The 25,350-nt window shown below is 40.5% G+C and overlaps 1 protein-coding gene and 1 non-coding gene across 2 annotated transcripts in view; both read right to left on the reverse strand.

Moving 5' to 3' along the window:
* The window catches only part of NCEH1 (neutral cholesterol ester hydrolase 1), a 67,682-nt gene extending 51,711 nt beyond the window's left edge, over nucleotides 1-15,971 (reverse strand). Inside the window, exon 1 of the mRNA XM_061168349.1 lies at nucleotides 15,663-15,971. Coding sequence (XP_061024332.1) covers nucleotides 15,663-15,800 — 138 coding nt within the window. The 5' untranslated portion in view covers nucleotides 15,801-15,971. The remainder of the gene's footprint in view (nucleotides 1-15,662) is intronic.
* TRNAC-ACA (transfer RNA cysteine (anticodon ACA)) lies at nucleotides 13,436-13,508 on the reverse strand. The gene has a single exon. It is a non-coding gene; the product is annotated as a tRNA-Cys (tRNA).
* Nucleotides 15,972-25,350: the final 9,379 nt, after the last annotated feature.

Raw genomic sequence — 25,350 nt, forward strand, 5'->3', positions numbered from 1 at the left:
CAGTAGAAAGACAAATTGTTTTCAATCAAATTATGTATTTGGCCACTAGAATTTAAATGTTATTCTACTAGTCTGTAACACAGAATATTTTTAATAAGTAGTTTAGAGCTTATTTCACCAAGTAGTACATATTCTTGAAAAATCATATACTGGTTGTATGTTTTCATTATCATATTAGCTTACTTAAAGTTACCATAATTAAAACAGTGAAATATATCTTAATGACACAAGACTGAGACTATTTCCACCTATGTCTTAGTTATGCAAAGATCTCCTTTACATGTTTCATAGCTCTCTGAAATACAAAAGAAATAACTCCTGGGTATGTGTCCATGCTGTCCCATCTCAGGGATTTGCACCGCTGTTTTCTTTTCCTGGAATGCCCTTCTTCCCACATCTGTGTGATATGCTTCTTCTCATCCTTCCAGACTCAGCTGAGCCAGAACTCCCTCTGGGATCCTCTGCCTGAATTCCCCACCCCCCGCCCCCAACTGGCACACACACAGAGGCTTCGCTGCTGGGCTCCCACAGCACCCACTACATACCACGAACCATAGCGAACCATAGCACTTAGTAGGCCTTGTTGGAAGTGTTCCCTTGGTTTTTCCAAACTAGAAATGTGAGCACCTCAAAGTCTCTAGAGTGTGTGACACCTCCTGGGTGATCAACAAACTGCTGAAAGCATACTGGCACTTTAGAGAAAGCACAATGCACCATTTTCCTCCATAAACAGAAAGAGAAAGAAGTGAAGCTGAGCATAACACTAGACACTAAGCATCTTTTCAGTGGTTACAAAACACCTTAGGGAAACCCAGCTCTCCCCCATGCACTAAAAACCATAGGAACCAATCTTTAATGAGACAACTTTAAGGATCACAAGTATATAGAACTTAAAACATGCTACCCAGGATTGTTTCAGGTTCTCCAAAATCTGAAAATGGAAATAAAATTAAACAAAAACAAAAAATGGGGATGAGGGAGATAATGGCAGAAGACATTTAACCACTGACAACAATCAAATGAAAGTCCAACTTTTTAAGCAAATTCTAAGATTTTCCCAAAAACATGCTTTTAGGGAGCCAGGAAATCATGCTACTGTTTTAGAGTAATTGAAAATCATTTTCCAACAAGTTCCTTCTGTAGACATAACCAATGACAATGTTCTTTTCATCCAAGATATATCTTCATTTAAGTTGCAATATGGTGCCATTTGGATTGGCTATGTGAGGCAATCAGACAGAAGGTATTGGTTTTGGTCAGTAGGTGCTTCTGTGGCCACTAAGCCCTGAATCTGGCACACTCTGCATCTGGTAAAATTCTGGCCCACTCTCCTTGATGAACATACAGCACATGAATTTAAATGGTACACGGCTAATTACAGAATTAATAGGCATCAATCTGTAGGGAGCAAGTTTAATATTCATCTGGTGTGACCCTCATTGGGAAGCAGACAGGAAAAGCTACTTAGTCTACAAGAGTCCAGATTTTAAAACATGTTTCCATGTAGTTGAATCAACCAACACAAATTTAAAGATATTCATTTGAGGAAGAAGAGCTTCTTGACTTCTTATTACCTCTTGTTTCTTAGTTTTATAAATATATTTTTTATTTTCAAATGTACATTTACTTCTTTAATGTACTACTAGTAGTTATATATTGATAATTTTTATATATTTATATATAAACCTGTTTAGCACCTCAGTAATATCCATTGGTAAACTCCATGTCAGGTTCTTTTAATTACAAGCTATGAAGGAGTTTTTGGCTGTTTTCCATCATAAGTGATAGCTCAGTAACAACATTGCCAAAGTCAAAACATTATTTTTGGCAGACATCCTTGAAATCATTCCAGCAAAGAGGCTAAAGGTTGAGACGCTGAAATGTAAAGGCCACTGTTGCCTGAAAGTACGTTTTGTGGCTGATCCACTAAAAGGTCCACCAGGATGCCTAACGAAAGGGCTCGATTCCATCCTCAGATTTCTCATTTCTCAGAAGAATCTGACACAGCTGACCACCCCCTCCTGGTGGAGCCTTTGTGGTTTTTGGTTATTTTGACACTCTGTTTCCCCAGTTTTCCTTTGTTCCATGATTGCTCTGCCTCCTTTGTTGGCTCCACCTCTTCTTGCCAACTCTAAAACCACTCTCTTATTCAACACCATTTCCTTAGGGGATTCCAGGTCCTTAGGAAATTTCAATTACATTAACCTGCCAGCAAGTTTCTCCATATTTCCTATATTTCCTTTATATTGGTGTTGTTTCAGTTGCTAAGTTATGTTTGACTCTTTTGCAACTCAGTGGTCTAGTTCATCTGTCCATGAGATTTCCCAGGCAAGTATATTGGAGTGGGTTGCCATTTCCTTCTCCATTCCTTTATATTACTTGCCACATATTTTTGGCTTAGGGTTGTTAACTCCAGGAAGGCCAAGTGCTGTTTGTTTTGTGAATTGCTATAACCCCGGAGCCTGACATTTACTGATTGCTCAGTTAAACCAATGGTAGAGGCCATGGTGAATTTCTTTTATTATGGTGGTCAAGCTGAAGACATCTGCCTTTAGTAACTTTAAAGGTCAAAGTCATATTTTCCAACTTTATAGGCCAGATTTCTGAGCCCAAAAGATGGCAATCATTTGAGCAAATTCAAAGCCCTTTGTTTAGGAAAGTATCAACCTGCTTGCAAGTGCTTCTTTACTATCTTCACAAGTGGCAGATGGCTCACCATCAGGGCAGGATTCAAGTAAAGCACTTTCATTTATGTAACAAAATGTCATGTCACCAACTGTACCTCAGATTCTTAAAGCCTAAGGAACTCTTTTCAGGTGACACATATTATGCTAAAACGAACTGATATCTTGGCAAAGTCTGATAAAGATCTTTGACATAAGACAGTAACGGTCTAAAAGACATGCAATTTCTTCAGCTTTTAGAGTACTAACTTCAAAGCCAGACTGCTTGAATTAGCGTTCTAGCTCTAGGAGTGTGATCTGGGCAAGTTACTTAACCTCTCTGTGCCTCAATCTCTACATTTTTAATATAGGAATAATAGTACTTAATCACAGGGTTGTTATAAAGATTGAGTTAATACATATGTGAAATGGTTAGATGGTATATGTTACCTCTATGATGATGACTCATATATCCAGGCAGATATATCATCAAACAAAGCCCATAGACTCCAAAATTTTAACTACAGGAAGAGGTTTCTAGTTCTTACTATATACCAGTTGCTATGCTAAGAATTTTACATACACAATCACATTTATCATAGAAAAAGCAGGGGAATCTCAAAAAGCATCTACTTCTGCTTCATTGACTACACTAAAGCCTTTGACTGTGTGCATCACAACAAACTGTGGAAAATTCTTAATGAGATGAGAATACCAGACCACCTTACCTGCCTCCTGAGAAACCTGTATGCAGGTCAGGAAGCAACAGTTAGAACTGGATATGGAACAACGAAATGGTTCAAAATTGGGAAAGGAGTATGTCAAGGCTGTATATTGTCACCCTGCTTATTTAACATATACAGAGTACATCATGTGAAATGCTGGGCTGGATAAATCACAAGCTGGAATCAAGATTACCGGGAGAAATAGCAACATCCTCAGATATGCAGATGATATCACTCTAATGGCAGAAAACAAAGAAGAACTAAAGAGCCTCTTGATGACAGTGAAAGAGAAGAGTGAAAAACCTAGCTTAAAACTCTACATTCAAAAAACTAAGATCATGGCATCCGGTCCCATCACTTTATGATAAATAGATGGGGAAAAAATAAAAACAGTGACAGATTTTATTTTCTTGGGCTCCAAAATCACTGCAGATGGTGACTGCAGCCACAAAATTAAAAGACACTTGCTCCTTAGAAGAAAAGCTATGACAAACCTAGACAGCATATTAAGAAGCAGGGACATCACTTTGCTGACAAAGGTCCATATAGTCAAAGCTATGGCTTTTCCAGTAGTCATGAATGGATGTGAGAGTTGGACCATTAAGAAGGCTGAGCATTGAAGAATTGATGTTTTTGAATGGTGGTGAGGAGAAGACTTCTGAGAGTCCCTTGGACAGCAAGGAGATCAAACCAGTCAATCCTAAAGGATATCAACCTTGAATATTCATTGGAAGGACTGGTACTGAAGCTGAAGCTCTAATACTTTGGCTACCTGATAAAAAGAGCTGACTCTTTGGAAAAGACCCTGATGCTGGGAAAGATTGAGGGCACAAGGACAAGAAAAGGATGAAATGGTTGGATGGCATCACCAACTCAATGGACATAGTTTGTGCAAATTCTGGGAGAGAGGGAAGGACTGGAAAGCCTGGCATGCTGCAGTTGATGGGGTTGCAAAGAATTGGACACAACTTAGCTACTGAACAATAAAAACAACAAGACTTGAGGGAAGCACTGTCATTATTCCACTTTTATAGGTAGGGAAACTAAACCTTTTAAGTTTTAAGTTACTTAAGAGTTTAAGGAACTTGCCCAATTAGTCTCATGACTGCTGCTGCTGCTGCTGCTGCTAAGTCACTTCAGTCGTGTCCGACTCTGTGCGACCCCATAGACGGCAGCCCACGAGGCTCCCCCGTCCCTGGGATTCTCCAGGCAAGAACACAGGAGTGGGTTGCCATTTCCTTCTCCAATGCATGAAAGTGAAAAGTGAAAGTGAAGTTGCTCAGTCGTGTCCCACTCTTAGCGACCCCATGGACTGCAGCCTACCAGGCTCCTCCATCCATGGGGTTTTCCAGGCAAGTGTACTGGAGTGGGGTGCCATTGCCTTCTCCAAGTCTCATGACTAGTAAATGGTAAAGCTATGATTTAAGCCCAGTAGCAGGAGCCAACAGCAGGCCAGGTAAAAATGATCTACAGTTGTACAGAGATCCACGATCTTCAGAGCAGAAGCAGATTGACAAGAATAAAGGTGAAAATTAAAAATAAAACTGCACACTACTGTTGGAGTATACTGCAGACAGCTGCCAAAAGTCAGATGAGGACCAAACATATTTATTTTGTGACAGGTTATTATTCCAAGTGTTTTACATATTAACTACTGTGGGATGATGACAAACAATAAAGTTTTGTATATATTATCATTTGCAACCTTCAAAATAACTTCATGAGCTAAGTATCATGACCAGCTACCAGATCAGGAAACACTCATAGGTTAAATACAAGGTCATAGTCACACAGCTAGTATAGCTCAAATTGGGATTTGAGCACAAGTCTCCCTGACCCCCAAACCATGCTCTAGAACACTATGAAAATGGACCCCCAGATTCTGTAAATATACCATCAGTATCATGAGGTTCAAATAAGGATTTGATAGTTAATTAAATATGGGACTCAACTAAATATCCTTTCTTTAAAATTCAAAATATATGTCAGTATGACAGGGATTCTGAAACGTTTCACAGTTAAAAAAGAAATCCTGATTAATTCTGTTTAACTCAGCATTTCCTAGTCTCACTTACCATGGAACACTTTTCAATGTGTAACATATACTAAAACCCTCTAGGACTAAAATTTGTAAACAGTACATAGCAGGCTCCTTGCCCACGAGATGCATTTTCAATGTGGATTTACACAAAAGATTTGTGGGTGGAATAAGAAGGGGAAGAAGGGAGACTGAACAATCTAACAGGAAGCTGTGGATTCAGCAGACCAGATTCACAGCCAGCCTCCCAGTCAGTCCCATGTCTGTGAACCAGTTACTCAACCTCATTGAGTTTCTGTCTCCCTTAACTGAGGACATTACCTACTATTTCACAAGGTGACTGTGTTTATTATTCAACAAATGTATCCATTATGATGCAGACACCTACCAGTAATCTTATTCTATTAAAAGTCAATCATCTTTTAAAAGCAAAATTGATTTGTCTCATGAAGAAAATTAAGGAGGCAGGGATTATGGCTCCTCTGGACTTGCTTCTCTCCAATAGCCATGAAATGGAAGTGACTGAAACCTTGGGATAGAGTGACTCTATTTTAGAACTGATGCATAAAGTAGGAACAGTGAAATAAACATCTTGTGTTTTAGGAAAGTAGACTTCAGAATGGTCAAGAAAAAGGTAATTTGTGACCCAGGGCAGAGACAATATTATAGGACAGGTGGCACAGAAGAGTGCCAGTCAAATTAATTTCTTATGGGACACTCATCAATTATCCATTCTGAAGGAAAAGAGAAAAAGAGACTGATACCAAACGAATGTGGGAATTTGCCAGTTATCTTTTAAGGAGACGGCCTGTAATATAACTAACATTTAGCAAGAAACACGTGATTCATTACAAATTCAAAAACAACCATAAATCTACAAAAATATTCTAAGGAAATCAGAAACCCAGAAAACAGCAAGGCTTGCAAAAAACAAAACAAAACAAAAAAACCTGCAAAGAACAACAAAAAGCCATTTTTGAGATAAGTTCAGAGTCAGAAGCACAAGAAAGCACCAGTTCTGATGTTTGGGGCAGATGGAATAACAGGGAGGACTGAAAGAAAGCAGAACCATGAATTCTTACTTCCTCTATCATGCATTATCTTCAAACCCCACTCCCACTCAGAAACCCAAGAAACAAAAATACTAAAACAGTAAGAGAAAAATTATGTCTATGATAGGTGAGAAACCTTATGATTTAGTGGGGAGTTTGTATGTAAAGAAATATCAACATTAGGAAACATACAAGGGCCATAAAAGAAAAACAACATGCTAGCAGAGTATGAACGGGAGAGAGATGAAGGTTGACTGGGAAAAGAGGGGAAGTTTCCAAAAGACATGATCTTTGAGTGGGTGTTGAAAGATATGTGGGATGTTGGCTAACGTAAGAGGGTGGGAGGGCATGTGAGGCAGAGGTGACAGCAGGAGGAGAGGTGTCAGGATGGTCATGGGGACACTGAGAGGCTAGATTCAGCAGAGTGGTACCAGTTTGGACCAGGCCCTAAGTGCCAAAGAACTGAGCGCTTTCGTTCTGCCGCTATCCTACAGAACAGGAATTCCACCTGGCGTGAGGGGTGGGAGCTGGTTCCCTGGAGGATTAACAGTAAAATCAGAGCAGAGCAGGGAGCACAGCAATCATTCCATAACTTTGAGTTGATTATGCTGATGAATGCACGTCACATAAATGCAGGCGGAGCATATGTCCAAATTCATCTGGGAATAGTTCTGGTTTAAAACGGTTGTCCTGTCATGATTATTAATAGCAACCCCATTACTCTCAGACATGGCATGGTTTGAATAATAAATTTTGAGGCTACCCTAGGTACATGCAACTTGGGGACACTCTCTCTGTGTTTAGTAGCAATATACATGTATTTAAATAGTTACAAACTATAGGGCTTCCCAGGTGGTGCAGTGGTAAAGAATCTGCCTGCCAATGCAGGAAACACAAAAGATGTGAGTTCAATCACTGGAGTTGGGAAGATCTCCCTGGAGGAGAGCATGGCAACCCACTCCGCTATTCTTGCCTGGAAAATTCAATGGACAGAGGAGTCTGGCAGGTTACAGTCCACGGAGTTGCAGAGTTGGATGTGACTGAGTGACTGAGGGTACAAACTATAGGAAAGAGAGCTTCCTTACAGTTTACATGCTGTACCATTAGCAGCCAACAGGTAGGCTACTAATTGGTTACAGATGAGCTATAAGACACTGAAAGTTAGGTGTTTTATAGAGGTAAAACCTTAAAAGCATTTTTTATAACTATTCAAAATCTATCAGAGTTGGCATTCTCTTTGAGAACCCTTTGTATAATTTTCTTCATGAATCCTGTGAATTCTGTCATTCAAGGCCTTATAGATTCCCCTAGTATTTCCTCCATGTTCCCCTGGCGTGTCTTTTACAAAGGTCATCAAATCTCTGACAGGAAAAAAGACTGGAAAACACCAGCGTATATTTATTTAATAGCAGGAGCTCAAAAAAAAGTCAGGATACAGTGTACCCGTGATAAAGTTATCACGAGCATACCCACATGCATGCCTGCAGCTATGAGTGCCTGTCGGAGAGAAAGCACCAGGAACAAAAATGGGCAAATCCTTCATGCAGGACTTTGTTTTCAGGTCACCTGGCCCAGCAGTGAAAACACAAAATTAAGAGTCTAGTAATTTTCATTCCAGTCCTGTTTTATCACTATTATCATGTGAACGTGGGAGTGTCATTGACCCTTTCAGAACCTGTTTCCTCACTTGACAAATGGAAATAACTATCGTCAGCCAGTTATTTATTGTAAAAATAAAATGAGATCATGTAAGTGAAACCCTTTGTAAAACCTGCAGTGCTATAAAAATGTAAGGTATAACCAAAGGATTATGTTCTTCAGGGTCTCATTCTCTTAGGGCTGGCCTCCTTTCCTCTCACTGGTGAGCTCCTGGGGTTTTCTTGGTAGGATCCCCCAATCCTCCTCTCACTCTAAACACATTCATTCCCACTGCTCCCACCACTACCCATTCATTGACCTCTGCCAAACCTGTATCTTAAGTTCAGCTCGCTCTCTCTCCCCCCCAAATTCTGGTCTTATATATGCAAACTATTTATGAACAGCTACCCTTAAACTGGTCCAATGGACACTTCAAAGCAAGGTACCAAACTCTATGACCTTCACCCTCAGACCTGCTCCTTTTCCTAATCAGGCTCGTCATCACCATTCACCCAGTTACTGCAGAGTCTGCCCCAGAAGTCATCTTTGACTCCTTTCTCTCCTTCACTCTCGCAATCAGCAGCTATGGTCAGCCTCACTCCAAACCTGTCCCATTTTATTAGTTCATGGTCTCCCCTCTCAACTGGATAATTGCTTCTCAAGTGGTCTTTTGCCCTCATTTATTTTCTTAAGCTCTATTCTCTATACTGCCACTGAGAAAACTGTTCTCAAATACAGATCTGGCCATGTAATTTCCCTGCTGAAATCCTTTCAGTGGCTTCTTTCCTGTGCTTCCTTTCTACCTCACCTCTCTGACTTCTGAGCTTTACACTTCAGCCACTCAGAATTACTTTTAGGGCCTTAGCTTGTACCATCCTCTCCCACTGGAACACTCCTTTTGTCTGGGATGCCCTTTTCCCCCTCCTTCCTCTCCTTCTTCTCGTCCTCACCTCTTTCACTCAGCTGGCTCTTATGGAAAGGCAACCTAGCACAACAGTTGAGCTCTTAAACTCACAGTAAGACAGGCTCCACCTCTTACAAGCTTTGTTATCAAAAGCAAGTTACTTTTCTTTACAGTTCCTCCTTTACTTTCCTCCTTTGGAAAATAAGAACACCTATCTCATAGAATTATAGCACAAACTAAATGAACTGTATGTAAAGCACACAGCACAGTATCTGGCACAGAGTAAATGCTCAGGATATGCTTAATAGATGTTATTTTTACTGTAAATGGGCTTCCCTGGTGGCTCAGATGGTAAAGAGTCTGCCTGCAGTGTGGGAGACCCAGGTTCGATCCCTGGGTCAGGAAGGTATCCTGGAGAAGGAAATGGCAACCCACTCCAGTATTCTTGCCTGGAAAATCCCATGATCAGAGGAGCCTGGCAGGCTACAGTCCATGAGGTTGCAAAGAGTCGGACATGGCTGAGCGACTTTCTTTACTGTAAATGCTCACTCAGCCTTGATAATTCAGAGCTGATATCAATGTGAAAGGGAAACACCTGCTCCTGATGCCAAGGTCAACACTTTGTTGTTGTTTAGTTGCTCGGTCATGTCCGACTCTTTTAGACCCCATGGACTGTAGCCCGCCAGGCTCCTCTGTCCATGGGATTTCCCAGGCAAGAATATTGGAGTGGGTTGCCATTTCCTTCTCCACGGGTTAACATTAGATGTCCTTTTTAAGGCAGCAACCCACAAATGCCTCTATCATAATTCTTCTATCATTCAAGTCACATTCTGTAACTGTCAGTAGATTTATCTCCCTTCACTGGGCTGTAAACTTGTAAAGATTAGACATGTGTTTTATTGTTTAATCAACTCCTAGCATTGTTGTTCATTGAATTAATGATGACTTCTGAATTTTAACTTTATTAAGGATAGGATATTAAGCTAGGATATCGATTTTATTTTGGAAACAGTAGAAGACTGTTAAAATTTCATACTATGACACAGATTAGGCAGGGAAGATAGTTAGGCCTGTCACCATGAAATTTAATTACACATCTTAATTCTTTATAAACATAAATGAAGGAGAAAATAAATGGTAGACAGTTACCATATAGTTTCATTTGTCAGTTAAAGTAAACATATGCTCACTAATTTAAAAGAAGTAATTGTGCATTAATAGGATGCTTAAGAATGATTATTACACTTTCACACCTCAGAAATATTTTCATATCAAGCTCAAGCCACATGTTAGCAATAGGATATCCCACTAAAATAAAGTAATAAGGTTGGCATTTGTGTGCTCAGAGCCATATTTGTAGAGTTTCAGGAAAAGTAAAAAGGAAACTGGCTAAACCTCAATACAAAATAAAAAAGTTAAAAAAATAAGGAATGAAAAGGAGAACTACAAATTAGGCATTGCCTTACACACTTGTAGTTGAATCAACCTGACTTTAATATTTGATTGGTTCCACCAGCAGGTACTATCGAGACCAATTCATTTTGCTCACTTGTCAGAACTAATACTATTTAAATATTGTATCCTCGAGCTATTCTTAAAGCCATTCTGCTGCCAGGTGTGTTTAAAGAAAATTTCACTAAATGGGCTAAAAATTACTGTGCTTAGTGAGTGAGATCTCTAATTTACCTGAAGAAATATGTGTCAAGGCAAGTCTAGAAGGCAATAAGCAAAACTTATTATATACTAATGTTTTAAAGTTAAATTTAGGAGTAAACATTCCAGTTCATGAATGCTTATGAAGAAGGTTACCAAGCTGGAGTTCTGCATGACACCCAGCTGAGCTATCATTCAAAGCATACCCACACAGCCCAAAACCACATCATGCACAGAGAATTCAGGTGAGGTCACATTCGATTTCAACAAGTTTTACAGGATGAAAAACCTTGCTCAATTAGTCCAAAATCACTGTCATTTATAAGAAACAGGGGAAGCATTCAGCAGAAATATCAGTTTCAATAATTTCTCTTTTACATTATGTCACTGAAAGGATACATAGGATAAGAACTAGAAAGTTAAGAGGTGATTGAGGTGAGAAGTCACGCTCTGGCCCATTATTACCTTCAGTCATTATCTTTATCATCCCCTCTAAACTGTACAAAACCACACCCTCCTATGAGCTCCTGTAACTGTATCCCTTCTGTAATACTTGTCAGCTCTTGCCTTTTTAATAGCTATACATGAGCTCAGTGTCTTCATCATACTAAGCTGCAGTTTCTTGTGGGTCAGACTCACACACTAAGCTTTCAATCTGTGTTACATCTAAGTGACTGGACATGAAACCTGCTATCATGATAGCGGTCAAAGGATCCAGGATACCTTTTTTAAAGAAATCTATTTTAGGGAATTCCCTGGTGGCCCAGTGGTTAGGACTCAGAGCTTTCAGTGCCTCAGTACCACGGCTGGAGTTCCATCTTTGGTCAGATCCCACAAGCCACATGGAACAGCCAAAATAGAAAAGAATATTATTTTCTTCACAGAACAATTACTGAAGTACTAATCACATTGATATGTATGCACATTTCAATTCGACTTTAGAAGTGGAAAACCTACTACAAAAATGTTTTTAATTAATTTCTTATTTCATGATCATTGCAGAAAAACTAGACTATACAGATAGGAAACCTGAAGACATAACCTTATGGCCCAGGAAAAAACTCACTATATTTTAAATTATGTCCTGCTTTTTCTACACATCTATATATAGATTTATAAAGCTATGTGTTTTGATGTATAGATATTTCAAATGGTATAATGGCATATATGTTTTTTGCAGTATTTTCTCACTTAAAGCTCAGTATAAATCACTTGTACATCATTAAACTTTATTTTTACAACTTAATTTTTTGACCGCATAGTTTCCAAAGTATGGGTTTACCATATTTATGTAGTCTCTTATCATTCTGAAATTCTTTAAAATAACACAGAAAATAAAAAAAGAAAAGAAAGGTTGCTGAATGTTCTCTCATATATTTCATAAATGGCAGTGATTTTGGACTAGTTTAAAAAGATTTTTGTACCTATGAAATGTTTCTATCTTTATAGCTACAGCTTTGACTATATGCATAATTACGTGAATTCATCCAGAGGGATGGTAGGGTCAAAGAATAAATACTTCCGCAGCTTCCCATGGACACTGCCAAACTGCCATTAAAAAAGCTGTTAAAATTTACATTTTTTCCAGCAGTGTATACTTCTCAGTATCTCTACCTGTACCAGGATTACCATTTTTAAAAAATTTTTGCTTGCACAGCATTTTGAAATGTCTTCAGAACATCCACCAAACTCCTTCCTTTTGTTCCCCTAATCTTCATCTACATCTCTCTCCATTGCCCTTCCCAGACTATTTTTGGCTGTGTTTTTCCACTGTTCAAGTCTTATGATGGCTTTGCTATCACACTGAAAGATGCCTAGCTATTTTATCACCTTAGACTTAAGAGCCAAAGTATCAGCTGACTAATCTGATAAACACACTAATGTGAAGGGCTCATTTCCAGCAACATGTATGCAATATAACTTGAACAGTTTAGGAAAAATATATTATCTACATCAGCAGTGTATTATTTAACTTACAGAGTAGTGGTTCTCAGTTTTTGCTGGACACTGAAGTCACCTTGGGAACTGTTAAAAATACTGCTTCCTGGGACTCCTCTCCCAGAGATTCTGCATAAATCTGGTATATGTTGTGAATTGGGCATTAGGATTTTTGAAGGCTACCTAGGTGACTCTAATGTAGCATCTGTATTTGAGATGACTTGAGAAAGATCCTAGGTAGCTTCTTCTTAGGTAATATTGAAGGACCCCAAGGAAGAAAAGCACAATGAACATAATCTCAATAATCTGACTCATCTGCAGAAGATAAAGGACATGAGAAGGGACAGGGAGTGGTGAAACATTTGCCAATGACAGCAGAATAAAAGTAGCATTCACTTTTTTTTTTGGCCACACCACATGGCATCTTAGTTCCCCAACCAGGGATCAAACCCATGCCCCCTTCAGTGAAAGGCACAGAGTCTTAACCACTGGACCGCTAGGGAAGTCCCAAGCCTTCACATTTCTTGATGTTAGGCAGGTGCCTGCTGTATTAGGAAGCTGACCAAGCCTTACCTCTGAAGTAGCTTTTGTAACGGAGCCAAACAATTCAAACTAAAATGATGTGGGCAACAAACTTTATGCCAGGCAATTTAGTGGTAGCATTCCAGGTTTCAAGGAGGTAGTCTACTTCTGGTTTACATTTATTTTATTGTTTCAACAAAGTTGAGCAGTACTACAGATTTTCCCCACAACCCACAGTGGCTCTTTGGGACAATACTTAGAAGAAGACTGGAGTGGGTTGCCATTTCCTTCTCCAGGGGATCTTCCCAACCCAGGGATTGAACCCGGGTCTCCTGCACTGTAGGCAGACACTTTTACCATCTCAGCCACCAGGGAAGTCCACTTAGAAGAATAACTACAACCAATTCCAGTCATTAAAATACATTACAGCGCTCTTACAAAGCATCAATAGCTATCAGCCCTATTTTACAAGGAAAGCTGAGGATCAGAGAAGGTTAGTTAATGGGCTAGCCTCACAGCCAGCAAGTGGCCTGGCTGAGGAGAGATTCAGGGAGGCATGACTAACATGCTCTGTTTACTACCAAGCTCAAGCACATTGCCTTTTCCCCAGGACAATTTGAAGTGACACTGGTAAATTGCTTTCCTGGGTAGAATATGCTTCCTTGTGGGCTGAATGATGTTTCTGATATTTTACAGTTCTGAAGACAAATGATGACACCCACGTGTGTGCTAACCCAACCCAGCCACAGTGCCCAGTGAGGATACTCTGCTACCTTATCTGTCTCTGTGACCCGGCACTATAAACATTATCATTCCCAAACACCAGCTAAGGGCACACTCTACAGATGACCGTAAGGTCCAAAGTCCTTACTGGAATGGTTGCTTCGTTGGGGAAGAAAGACATTTTTCCAATCATGGCTTTTTTCCAAATTACTTATGATAGGGAAGATTTCCTTGGTGATCAGAAAGGCAAGAATAATCTCTGTGGCCAATACAATAGTTTGACTTATTTTTTCTTTCTTTCTGTTTTTCTTATCATTAGGGATTACTCTTTTTTACTGTAGAAGGCCATTTAAGCCACCCAGGTAAATATCATTGTATCCCAGAATCTTTAAAGGGTGCTACTCCCCAGCTACAAAATTTCTGGAGGAAGAGAGTGATTGCAGAGCATCCTGCACAAGACTGCCTTCCTTGGAGCCAATGCTAGAAAAGGGGATGGTCATCCTTTCCTCTTGTCAATGCTGTAGTAAGCAGGAGGGAAGGAAGAGGCTCTATAGCATCATAGACCTTTCCTAAGACAAAATGGGGGACTTGAGGGTGGAAACGTGGCTGGATTCAAGAAAAGCAAAATCTTCCTAGAAATGCGCTATAATACCCTTGTTAAGGGATTTTTGATAGGACAGTGCCTCAGACTAGGTAATGCTACACACAGTTGGAATTCACAGGGAATATCAACCGTCTAGGAAAATCCTGTTTGTTTCTTTCTCTCTCCCTAGTTGTCACTCTTTAAAGGAGTTTACAAAAATAACCTGAGGTTAAAGCCCAAGGTTGGGGGAGGGGAGGAGTCTCGGCTTGGGGGGAGGGTCAGGAGTTTAGATAGAGCAGGATGCTCCGGGAAAACCCTGTTCAGTCATAGGGCTCAGACTTGACAGTTGACTGTAGTCTGGATTTTAGATCGTCTGGCACTAAAAATAATGCCTCTCACATAGAATAAACCAGAAAGTGACATTCTTCTGTCTACGGGGTTAAAACAAATATACACTCACGGTACAGTAAAGAGAACTGTCACCCTGCCAGGCTAAGCCTGGATATCCTTACTCAGGCAAAGGTTAGCTCTTCCACAGTTACGGACAGAAACGAAAGGCTGCAGCGCAGGCGGAAAACAAGAGCATCACGCAAACACCTGCTGTCACCACCTCCACAGCCTCTCCCGCCGCCAGCCAGGCCTCTCCGCCTCCTCTGTTGGGCTGAGCCGAGGAGGGCCGGCCATGACGTGCAGATCTGTGCCGTTCCCTAAGGACTGGGGGAGCCCGGGCTGCTGCCCCTGGCAAGGAGGGCTCCACTGTCGGACACAGAGCGAGATCACCGTGCCAAGCCTGCTCTTAAGGTGGCTGCATTCCCAGAAACCAGAGCCCTCCTACAACACTTAACTCGCTCTCTGCCGCTCTCTGTAAGAGAACAAAATGGGGGAGGGGTGGGTTATAAAACGCTGGAAGCTTGATTTTTGACGTTGCAAACCAAGATAGAAGGTGACATTTAGGAAAGACGAGGATTTAAACAGTCGTCAAATTCTGCTCAAGAACTTCACCTTCTCCGGTATCAACACAGACGAAGACCTACACACAGACCACTGTTAGCCAAGAAGCGAATGCGACATCCTGAAAATGTCAGCCTGAACGACTTTAAAAAGCAATAGCCTTATTACGCTACAAAAATATGCATCTCACGGGACAAGGCCGGAAATTCTCTTTCCTCTTTAAATATTGCCTAAGAGAAGGGAGAGAGAATCAGCCCTGGGCTGCGTCTCACCACTTGCTGTGCGCTCCGGAAAGTGGCGTCCAGCAGCATCAGCTTCCAGGGATCGGAGACGGAGCTGGGCAGAGGGATGTAGATGTAATAGGCGGCCAGAGCCACTAGGGCGGTAAGCAGGACACAGGACGACCTCATCCTCCTCCGGCTCGGCTGGCCTGCCGGACGTACGAGGAGGAACGGGCAATACCACCCAAAGACCTCAAGCAAGTTTCTGCGAGGGCCAGCCGCTCATTCACCCGTTTCTTGTATGCCCAGAGCCAATCAGAGGCGGCGTCGGGAGGAAGTCAGAGCGCTGACTTGCCCCCTCCACTGTGTCCTTGCAAAGTGTTGCAGACACTCCAGGTTTGAGAAAGCTGTGGGGCTGTGCTGGGCGAAGAACAGCGGACCCCGGAGGACACAGGTGTGTATTGCACACCAGTGACCAAGGACTTCCCTTCCGCAGGTTTCCAAACAGAAACTTAACTGCATTAAGTTTCTGTCTGTCTAAAGCACATCTGACTCAAAATGGAGTCATGTGAGAAAGATAATAAAATGATAATAAAAATCCACTGACTTCTACAGCCAGATTTGCAATGGAATATAAAGCCTATCTGATATGTGGTGAGAGAAGAAATTCTTATAGCTCAAGCGAATGATAAGCAGGTAGTATAATACATCAAGCACACAAATCTTGGTTTCCAGATCTCACCCTCCAATAAAAAGAACCATGACTCTGCCATGGCTCCTTGGAGAAAAGACTGTAGGGCTGAGGCAGGTAAAGTACAGGATGGACCTGTTCTAGAAGATGAGGAAGTGCTAAAAAATGATGGGATCTTGGTCAAAAGGAGATAGTTGGCAGCTTTAAGGGTCTTCCAATGTCAAAAACTGGGATAATTTTAGCATCAAAATAAATAATAATAATGGATTATAAACCATTAAATAAAATAAATATCTAGTTGTCTATACTAATATAAATAATTGGGAAACACTATGTGAAAAAAATTCTTTCAGTGGGTCAGTGGTAACAGAAAAAGTATTTGAATCCAGATTTCCTATTAAAGATAGGGGGAGGGGAGTGGATATAGAATGAGAGAGAGACAGAGAGAGAACTTCAGCAGAATTACAACCAGAGATCCAGAAGGAAAAATTTGGAAGAACTGTTTTAAGGAAGTGGTTAGAGAATAACTCCAAACCTATTGATCAAGGCCTTAAAACATCTGGCACATATAATTCTGCAACTTAATATAGTAAGTTAAATTTAACCTAACCCAAAGTAATAAAATAATCATAAATTGGGGGCTGAAAATGAGATTATTGGGAGAAAGTTGGCTTCCTATTCAAAGTTTGGAGGAAAATACTTATGTGAAGGGTATACTTCAATGATGTTTCAAGCATTCAAGTTTGAGATCATCATTTTATATCTTTTTGTATTTACTCATTAAGTGTATAACTCTGAAAAAGAGATATATTAATTTGTGGGCGTGTGTATGTACATAAAGTTAGAAGCTAGTCTCTATGGGTGATTACAGATAATCCCAGAGCTATCAATAGAGTTGACAACTGCATTGATTAACATTTTAATTAATGTTAACATTAATGATGACATTAATTTGCTTTCAGGTAATCTGTAAAATAATTCAGAGTTTTACGTTATAGACTTTAATATTTTTCTCCTGAATTTTGATTGTATTCATAAAATCATAGATCTTAAAGCTGATGACTAAACAAATAACCTGACCCATCCTTCTGTCTTCAGCCAGTAGTAATAAGCTTGATATATAGATGAGCCTTCTGAGACCCAGAGCAGCCTCAAGAAGCCTCTTCTAGTTTGTAAGTGGTAGAACCAGTATTTATTTTTTCTGGACTTCCCTAGTGGTTCAGTGGTTAAGAATCCCCCTGCCAGGATTCTCGTGCCAGAGACATGGGTTTGACCCCTGGCTCAGGAAGAGTCCACATACTGAGGGGCAACTAGAGCCGTAAAATCTGTGGTCTGCAACAAGAGCACTGAAGGCAGATTCTTTACTGTCTGAGCTACCAGGGAAGCTCATCTGGAACAAGAGAAGCCACCACAATGAGAAGCCTGAGCACTGCAACTACAGAAAGCCCATGCATGCAACAAAGACCCAATGCAGCCAAAAATAAATGAGGTAATAAATGTTTTAAATACTGTTGGTTGGAATTGAGAATATAAAAACAGAAACATTTTTTAAAAAATATTTATTTCTCCTGACTCCCAATGCTGTGCAACTTCTCTTCAGCAGTGCACTAAGAGATAGAAACTAAGAAAAAAAAAAAAAGAAACCACTACCTTAATAATCTTCAGTGCTTCTTCTGTAGATCTGAGAGTCCTTAAAAAAATGAAACCCATCTGAGATAAATTTAAACACCTTCATCATTTGTTTCTAATACTTCATTCATTCAGCAAATATGAATGAACAAATAGTGGTCCACACTAGGAAATAAAGGAGTGGGGGGCAAGGCAGTAAGCTCTCTGCTCTTTCTGATTTGTATGTGTTTGGTGGTGATGGTGGTTGTGGAGTGAGAGTAAGGAAGGTACAGAAAGGAAAGGCAAACAGCAGATAAACAATATAACTACAACCCAGGTTCTGTGGTTAACATTTTGAATGTATTAACTCATTTAGTCTTTACAACGGTTCTCATGCAGTATGTACTTTTATTATTCTGAAAACAGAGGCACTGGAGGATGAAGTGCTTGTCCCCAAGTCACCCAAGTAGTAGAGGTGTACTTGGGAGTTGAGCCCATGGAGTCTGGCTCTTGTGCTCATGTGCTTTACCACTCAACTCTGCTGCCAAGAGGTTAGGACTGGGAAGAAAATAGAACAGTGTGGTGTGACACCTTGTGGCTGGTTGCTGCTTTAAAGTGGGTGATGAAGGGGACTTCTTTAAGTCGCTTCAGTTCTTTAAGTTGCTTCAATCATGTCTGACTCTGTGACCCTTTGGACTGTAGCCCACTAGGCTCCTCTGTCCATGGGATTCTCCAGGCAAGAATACTGGAGTTGCCATGCCCTCTTCCAGGGGATCTTCCAGCCCCACATCTCCTGGGTCTCCTGCATTGCAGGAGGATTCTTTACTGCTGAGCCGTCAGGGAAGCCCTCTTTAAGGAGATGTCATTTGAACTGAGACCTGAGTGTCTAAAGAGTTAGCCATGCAGGAATCTAGAGGGTAGGGAACAAGTGCAGTGGCCTTGAAATGTCACCAGGTCAAGGAACAGACAGCTGGTGAGACAGCTTTCTCTGCAAGGGGTGTGGTGGAGCAGGCTGTCGAGAGGTAGCACGGGTGCAGAAGGGTGGGTTATCTAGGACTGTGTAGGACATGATAATGAGGTGCCATGGAGAGCCACTGGAGACCTTGCAGCAGGGGAGCAACAGAATCTGATCTGTATTTGAGAAGAACCACTCCAGCTGCGGTGTAGAGAATAGTTATCCAGATCAGAGAGGATGGTGACTTGGAGGGGCCACCGTGGTGGGACAGAGGGAAGGGGCAGATTTAGGACACTTTAGAGCATTTAGAGCATTTAGCAATTTAGAACATTTAGAGCATTTAGCAATTTAGAACATTTTAGAGATGGGAGAGATATGACATACTCATAGATTGTGAACGGTGATAAAAATCTCCTGACTCAAAACTTTACTGTTCTGATTTCAGGCTGATTGGAGAAGAGTATATGTGGGAAGGATCATGGCCAGTATCAGTGGCTGTTTGCTTTGCAGAAAAATGACCATGGCACTCCTCAAAGAACCTATTGTGTGCACACGCCTGTGCATCCATGCACACGCGCATGCGCGCGTGCGCACACACACACACACACACACACACACACACACACACCTATCTTCTAAAAAAATACAGAAATTTTAAAATCTGAAGGTAAATCAGGTCAGTAGAAAACATGAGACACCATTTTTTTTTTAACCAGCATTGGTCAGCATTAGCTCAGGTACTACCAAAGGAGAAAGATACTCTGAAGTAAAACACAAGCTGGTATCTTTGACCAAAGGTGTGTGTGCATGCTCAGTCATGTCTGACTCTTTGAGACACCAAGGACTGTAGCCCACCAGGCTCTTCTGTCTATGGAATTTTCCAGGCAAGAATACTGGAATGAGTTGCCATTACCTCCTCCAGGGGATCTTCCCCACCCAGAGATATATCCCACATCTCTTTTGTCTCCTGCATTGGCAGGCAGATTCTTTACCACTAGTGCCACCTGGGAAGCGCAAGGTTATTACTCCTTTAAAGGCTAGGTACCTTTGCATTTCATTTGCATTTCATGCAAAGATGGGCTCAATAAAGGACCGTTGCACTCATCTCAATAAAGGACAATTGCAGTCATCTCACACGCTAGTAAATTAATGCTCAAAATTCTCCAAGCCAGGCTTCAGCAATATGTGAACCGTGAACTTCCAGATGTTCAAGCTGATTTTAGAAAAGGCAGAGGAACCAGAGATCAAATTGCCAATATGTGCTGGATCATCAAAAAAAAAAAAAAAAAAAGCAAGAGAGTTCCAGAAAAACATCTATTTCTGCTTTATTGACTATGCCAAAACCTTCGACTGTGTGGATCACAATAAACTGTGGAAAACTCTGAAAGAGATGGGAATACCAGACCACCTGACCTGCCACCTGAGAAATCTGTATGCAGGTCAGGAAGTAACAGTTAGAACTGGACATGGGACAACAGACTGGTTCCAAATAGGAAAAGGAGTACGTCAAGGCTGTATATTGTCACCCTGCTTATTTAACTTATATGCAGAGTACATCATGAGAAATGCTGGGCTGGAAGAAGCACAAGCTGGAATCAAGATTGCTGGGAGAAATATCAATAACCTCAGATATGCAGATGATACCACCCTTATGGCAGGAAGGGAAGAAGAACTAAAGAGCCTCTTGATGAAAGTGAAAGAGGAGAGTGAAGTTGTCTTAAAACTCAACATTCAGAAAACTAAGATCATGGCATCCAGTTCCATCACTTCATAGCAAATAGATGGGGAAACAGTGGAAACAGTGGCAGACTTTATTTTTGGGGACTCCAAAATCACTGCAGATGGTGACTGCAGCCATGAAATTAAAAGACGCTTACTCCTTGCAAGGAAAGTTATGACCAACCTAGACAGCATATTAAAAAGCAGAGACATTACTTTGCCAACAAAGGTCCGTCTAGTCAAAGCTATGGTTTTTCCAGTGGTCATGTATGGATGTGAGAATTAGACTATAAAGAAAGCTGAGTGCTGAAGAATTGATGCTTTTGAACTGTGGTGTTGGAGGAGACTCTTGAGAGTCCCTTGGACTGCAAGGAAATCCAACCAGTCCATCGTAAAGGAGATCAGTCCTGAAGGACTGATGTTGAAGCTGAAACTCCAATACTTTGGCCACCTGAGGTGAAGAGCTGACTCATTTCAAAAGACCCTGATGCTGGGAAAGATTGAAGGCAGGAGGAAAAGGGGAGTCAGAAGATGAGATGGTTGGATGGCATCACCAACTCAATGGACATGAGTTTGGGTAAACTCCGGGGGTTGATGATGGACAGAGAGGCCTGGCATGCTGCGGTCCATGGGGTCGCAAAGAGTCGGACACGACTGAGCGACTGAACTGAACTGAACTGAAACTTATCTTTGGACGTAGATGTCATTTATTTTCTAAAATCTGCAAACATTTACCACTGACCTATAAAGTGTTGCACACTGTATTATGCTTGGGAAGGGGACAATATCCCTGCACCGAAAGAGTTCTCAGCCTAGTAGAAAAGGAAATAAATAATACACAGGAAAAGGGACTTCCCTAGTGGTTCAGTGGTTAAGAATCTGCCTGCCAATGCAGGGGACACAGATTCGAACCCTGGTCCAGGAGGATCCCACATGTTGTGGGACAGCTGAGCCCTTGCTGCAACTACCGAGCTTGCATGCTCTGGAGCCCACGGTCTAAAACAGGAGGAGCCACCACCATGAGAAGCCTGAGCACTGCAGCTAAAGAAAGCTTGTGAGCAGCAATGAAGACCCATCACAGCCAAAAATTAAATAAGCAAAGTTAAAATAATAATAAACAGGAACATGAATGGAAGAAAACTTGCTAAGTTTTATAGTAGAGGTGCAGAAAGAATGTCTGCACAGAAGTATACAGACAAGGGCAGAAGGCATATGCAAGCATATTGTGTCAAAGGTTTGGTGGAAGAGCATGACACTTTCCAGGACCAATTTCTGTTGATTTGTGAATGATGTAAACAAATCTGTTCTTCTTTTTTTTTTTTTTTAACAAATCTGTTCTTAACTGAACTACTGGTAGAACCAGAGTCAGCGATTTACAATCAGAATTCATTTCACTGATTTAGTTGCAATAATGTAAATCAATGACAGGAAAATCAGTGTATACTTCTCAAGAATAAGTGATTTAGGGACTTCCTGGTGGTCCAATGGTTAAGAATAAGCCTGCCAATGCAGAGGACATGGGTTCAATCTCTGGTCTAGGAACTAAGATCTTACATGCCGTAGGGCAGCTAAGCCCACGTGCCACAAATACTGAGCCTGCTGGCCTAGAGCCCGTGCTCCACAACAAGAGAAGCCACAGCAAGGAGAAGCCCGCTCACTGCAACTAGAGAAAACCCATGTGATACAAGGAAGATCCAGTTCAGCCATAAATAAATTTAAATAAATAAAGAATATGGAGATGGAACTGGCAATCTACTCCAGTATTCTTGCCCAGAAAATCACATGGACAGAGGAGTCTGGCAGGCGATAGTCTATGGGGTCTGAAAGAGTTGGACACAACTAAGTGACTAACACTTTCACTCTTTTCTTCACTTGCAAAAATGTCTACTGGGCTAAGTTCTTGGGTAAAATAGTCAAGATGACATTTTAATTTTAGCAACTAAATATGTTAAAAATAAATCAAGTGAGTTATGTATTCAGTTAGGTTTCCCTACTGCCTCTTAGTTTTTAAATACTCATCTTAGAAAAATAAACCATTGATTAGTTCCATTGGCATTAATTTTGTTAGGTCACTAGCATATTCCGAGGAAGTATTCTGTTTAAAAATTTGAACCACAAATTAAAGTTATTAGCTACTCCAGTGCTTGCTCTAAGCCCTATGTCCAGGTCTCTTCTCAGTTCTAAGCACATAGCTGAAGTTCAATAGATGTTTATAGCTGGTAAAGTCTAATATTTAGATCTGAGGGACTTCCCTGACAGTCCGGCAGGGGGTCGATCCCTGGCCAGGGAACTAAGATCCCACATACAGCACAGCAGAGCAAAAGATAAACATAATAATAATAATAATATTTAGATCTGAAAGGCTGACAGTGTGAAGAAGAGATCATTAATAGGTAAGAACTTATATATGCCATCTTATCAATTGTTTCCTGGTTGTTTTGTAGTTGCTATGTTCCTTTCTTCTGCTCTTGCTGCCTTCCTTTGTAAATGAATGGTTTTCTGTATTGGTATGCTTTGATTGTCTTCTTCTTATCTTTTGTGAATCCACTTTAGGTTTCTGCTGAATGGTTACCATGAAGCTTACATAAAATATAAATGTTATAGTCTATCTTATGCTGGTAACAGCTTAACTTTGATTGCATACAAAACTCTATTCTTTACTCTCCTTTTATGTTTTTGATGTTACAGTTTATCTTTTTTAATAGTGTGTATTTATTTAAGAATTGTCTTTTACACTTTATATAGAGTGAAGTATTTAACACTCTACCATGTTACATTATTAGAGTATTCTGAATTTGACTACATATTTACTTTAACAATGTGTTGTAAATATATGGTCATATGTTTTCATGTTACTAATTATCATCCTTTCAGCATGAAGACCTCCTTTCAGCATTTCTTGTAAGGAAGGTCTAGTAGTGACAAATTCCCTCAGCTTTTGTTTGTCTAGGAAAGCATTCATCTCTCCTTCCTTTCTTAAGGACAGCTTTGCCAGGTAGAGTACTCTTGGCTGCAGGTTTTTTTTTTCTTTCTGCACTTTGAATATAACATTTTACTCTCTTCTGGCTAGTAAGTTTTCTGCTGAAAAGTCTTCTAATAGCCTTTTGAGAGTTCTCCTTTTTCCTCTCTGCTTTTAAGATTTTCTTTGTCTTTGATTTTTGACATTTTTATTCTAATGTGTCTTGGAGAGGGTTTCTTTTTTTTTTCAACCTTTTATTTTGTATTGGGATATAGCCAGTTAACAATGTTGTGATATTTTCATGTGAACAGTGAAGGAATTCAGCCATACATATACATGTATGTATATGTATATAGATTCATATACATGTATCCATTCTCCCGTCCCACCCAGGCTGCCACATAACATTGAGCAGAGTTCCACATGCTATACAAGAGGTCCTTGTTAGTTACCCATTTTAAATATAGCAGTGTGTACATGTCCAGCTCAAAAGTCCCTAACTATCCCTTCCCCCAGCCTTCCCCCTGGCAACCATAAGTTCCTTCTTTAAGTCTGTGAGTCTCTCTCTGTTTTGTAAGTTCATTTGTTTCATTTCCCTTTAGATAGATCCCACATATAAGGGATAGCATACGATATTTGGAGAGGGTTTCTTTGACTTTGTGTAATGACCTGTGAGCTTCATGAACTTGGATATCCAAGAAAAAAGTGAGTGTTAGTCTCTCAGTCATGTCTGACTCTTTGTGACCTGATGGACTGTAGCCTGCCAGGCTCCTCTGCCTAAGGAATTCTTCAGGCAAGAATACTGGAGTGGGTAGCCATTGCCTTCTCCAGGGGATTCTCCCGACCCAGAGATCAAACCCGGGTCTCCTGCATTGCAGGCAGTTTTTTTTTTTTTTTTTTTTTTAACCATCTGAGACACCAAGGAAGCCCCATAACATTGTTTCCATGCGTGCATCCTTAGTCGTGTTTCCATGTGTGCATACTTAGTTGTACCCTACTTCTGGCGATCCCATGACTGTAGCCTACCAGGCTCACCACTGAGCTACCAGGAAAGTGGTTGGATGCCCAATTCTCTCCTCAAATTTGGGAAGTTCTCAGCCATTACTTCTCTAAATAAGTTTTCTATGCCTTTCGCCTTCTCTTTTTCTCCTGATCACAAATTGATCCTTTTGATAGTATCCTATAACTCACATAGGCTTTCTTTCTTCTTTTCCTTCCTTTTTTATCTCTCCTGACTGGATGATTTCAGAGTTCTTATCTTCAATATCATTGATTTTTCTGTTTGGTCAAGTCTGCTCTTATGTTCTCTATTGCACATTTAATTTCATCCATTTTATTCTTCAGCTGTAGATCTTCTGTTGGTTCTTTCTTACAATTTCTGTCTCTTTGTTAAATTCATTTTGTTCATGTTTCCAGATTTTGCTGAATTGCCTCCGTGTTTTCTTGTAGCTCATTGAGTTTCCTTAAAACAGTTATTTTGCATTCTTTATCCGTTAAGCCGGAAATCTTCATGTCTTTGTGTTCAGTACCAGAAGATCATTGGTAGTGTCATGTGTCCTTGATTCATCATATTCTTTTGAGTTTTTGTGTTGCTGTCTTCACATTTGAAGCAGCAATCATTTCCTCTAGTCTTTACAAAATGCTCTCTTCAATGCATATTTTTTTTTTTTTTTTTTGGCTCCAATGGAGTATGGGCATTTCTCCTCTACAAACATGGAATTCCACAAAGGCTCTTTGCTTTGTGAGTGATTGTCTAAGTCAGTGTTCTCTAAGGACTACCAGATCTTGATTGAGAAAAGCTGAAAAT

This window comes from Dama dama, chromosome 19, assembly GCF_033118175.1.
Source record: "Dama dama isolate Ldn47 chromosome 19, ASM3311817v1, whole genome shotgun sequence".
Lineage (NCBI taxonomy): Eukaryota > Metazoa > Chordata > Mammalia > Artiodactyla > Cervidae > Dama > Dama dama.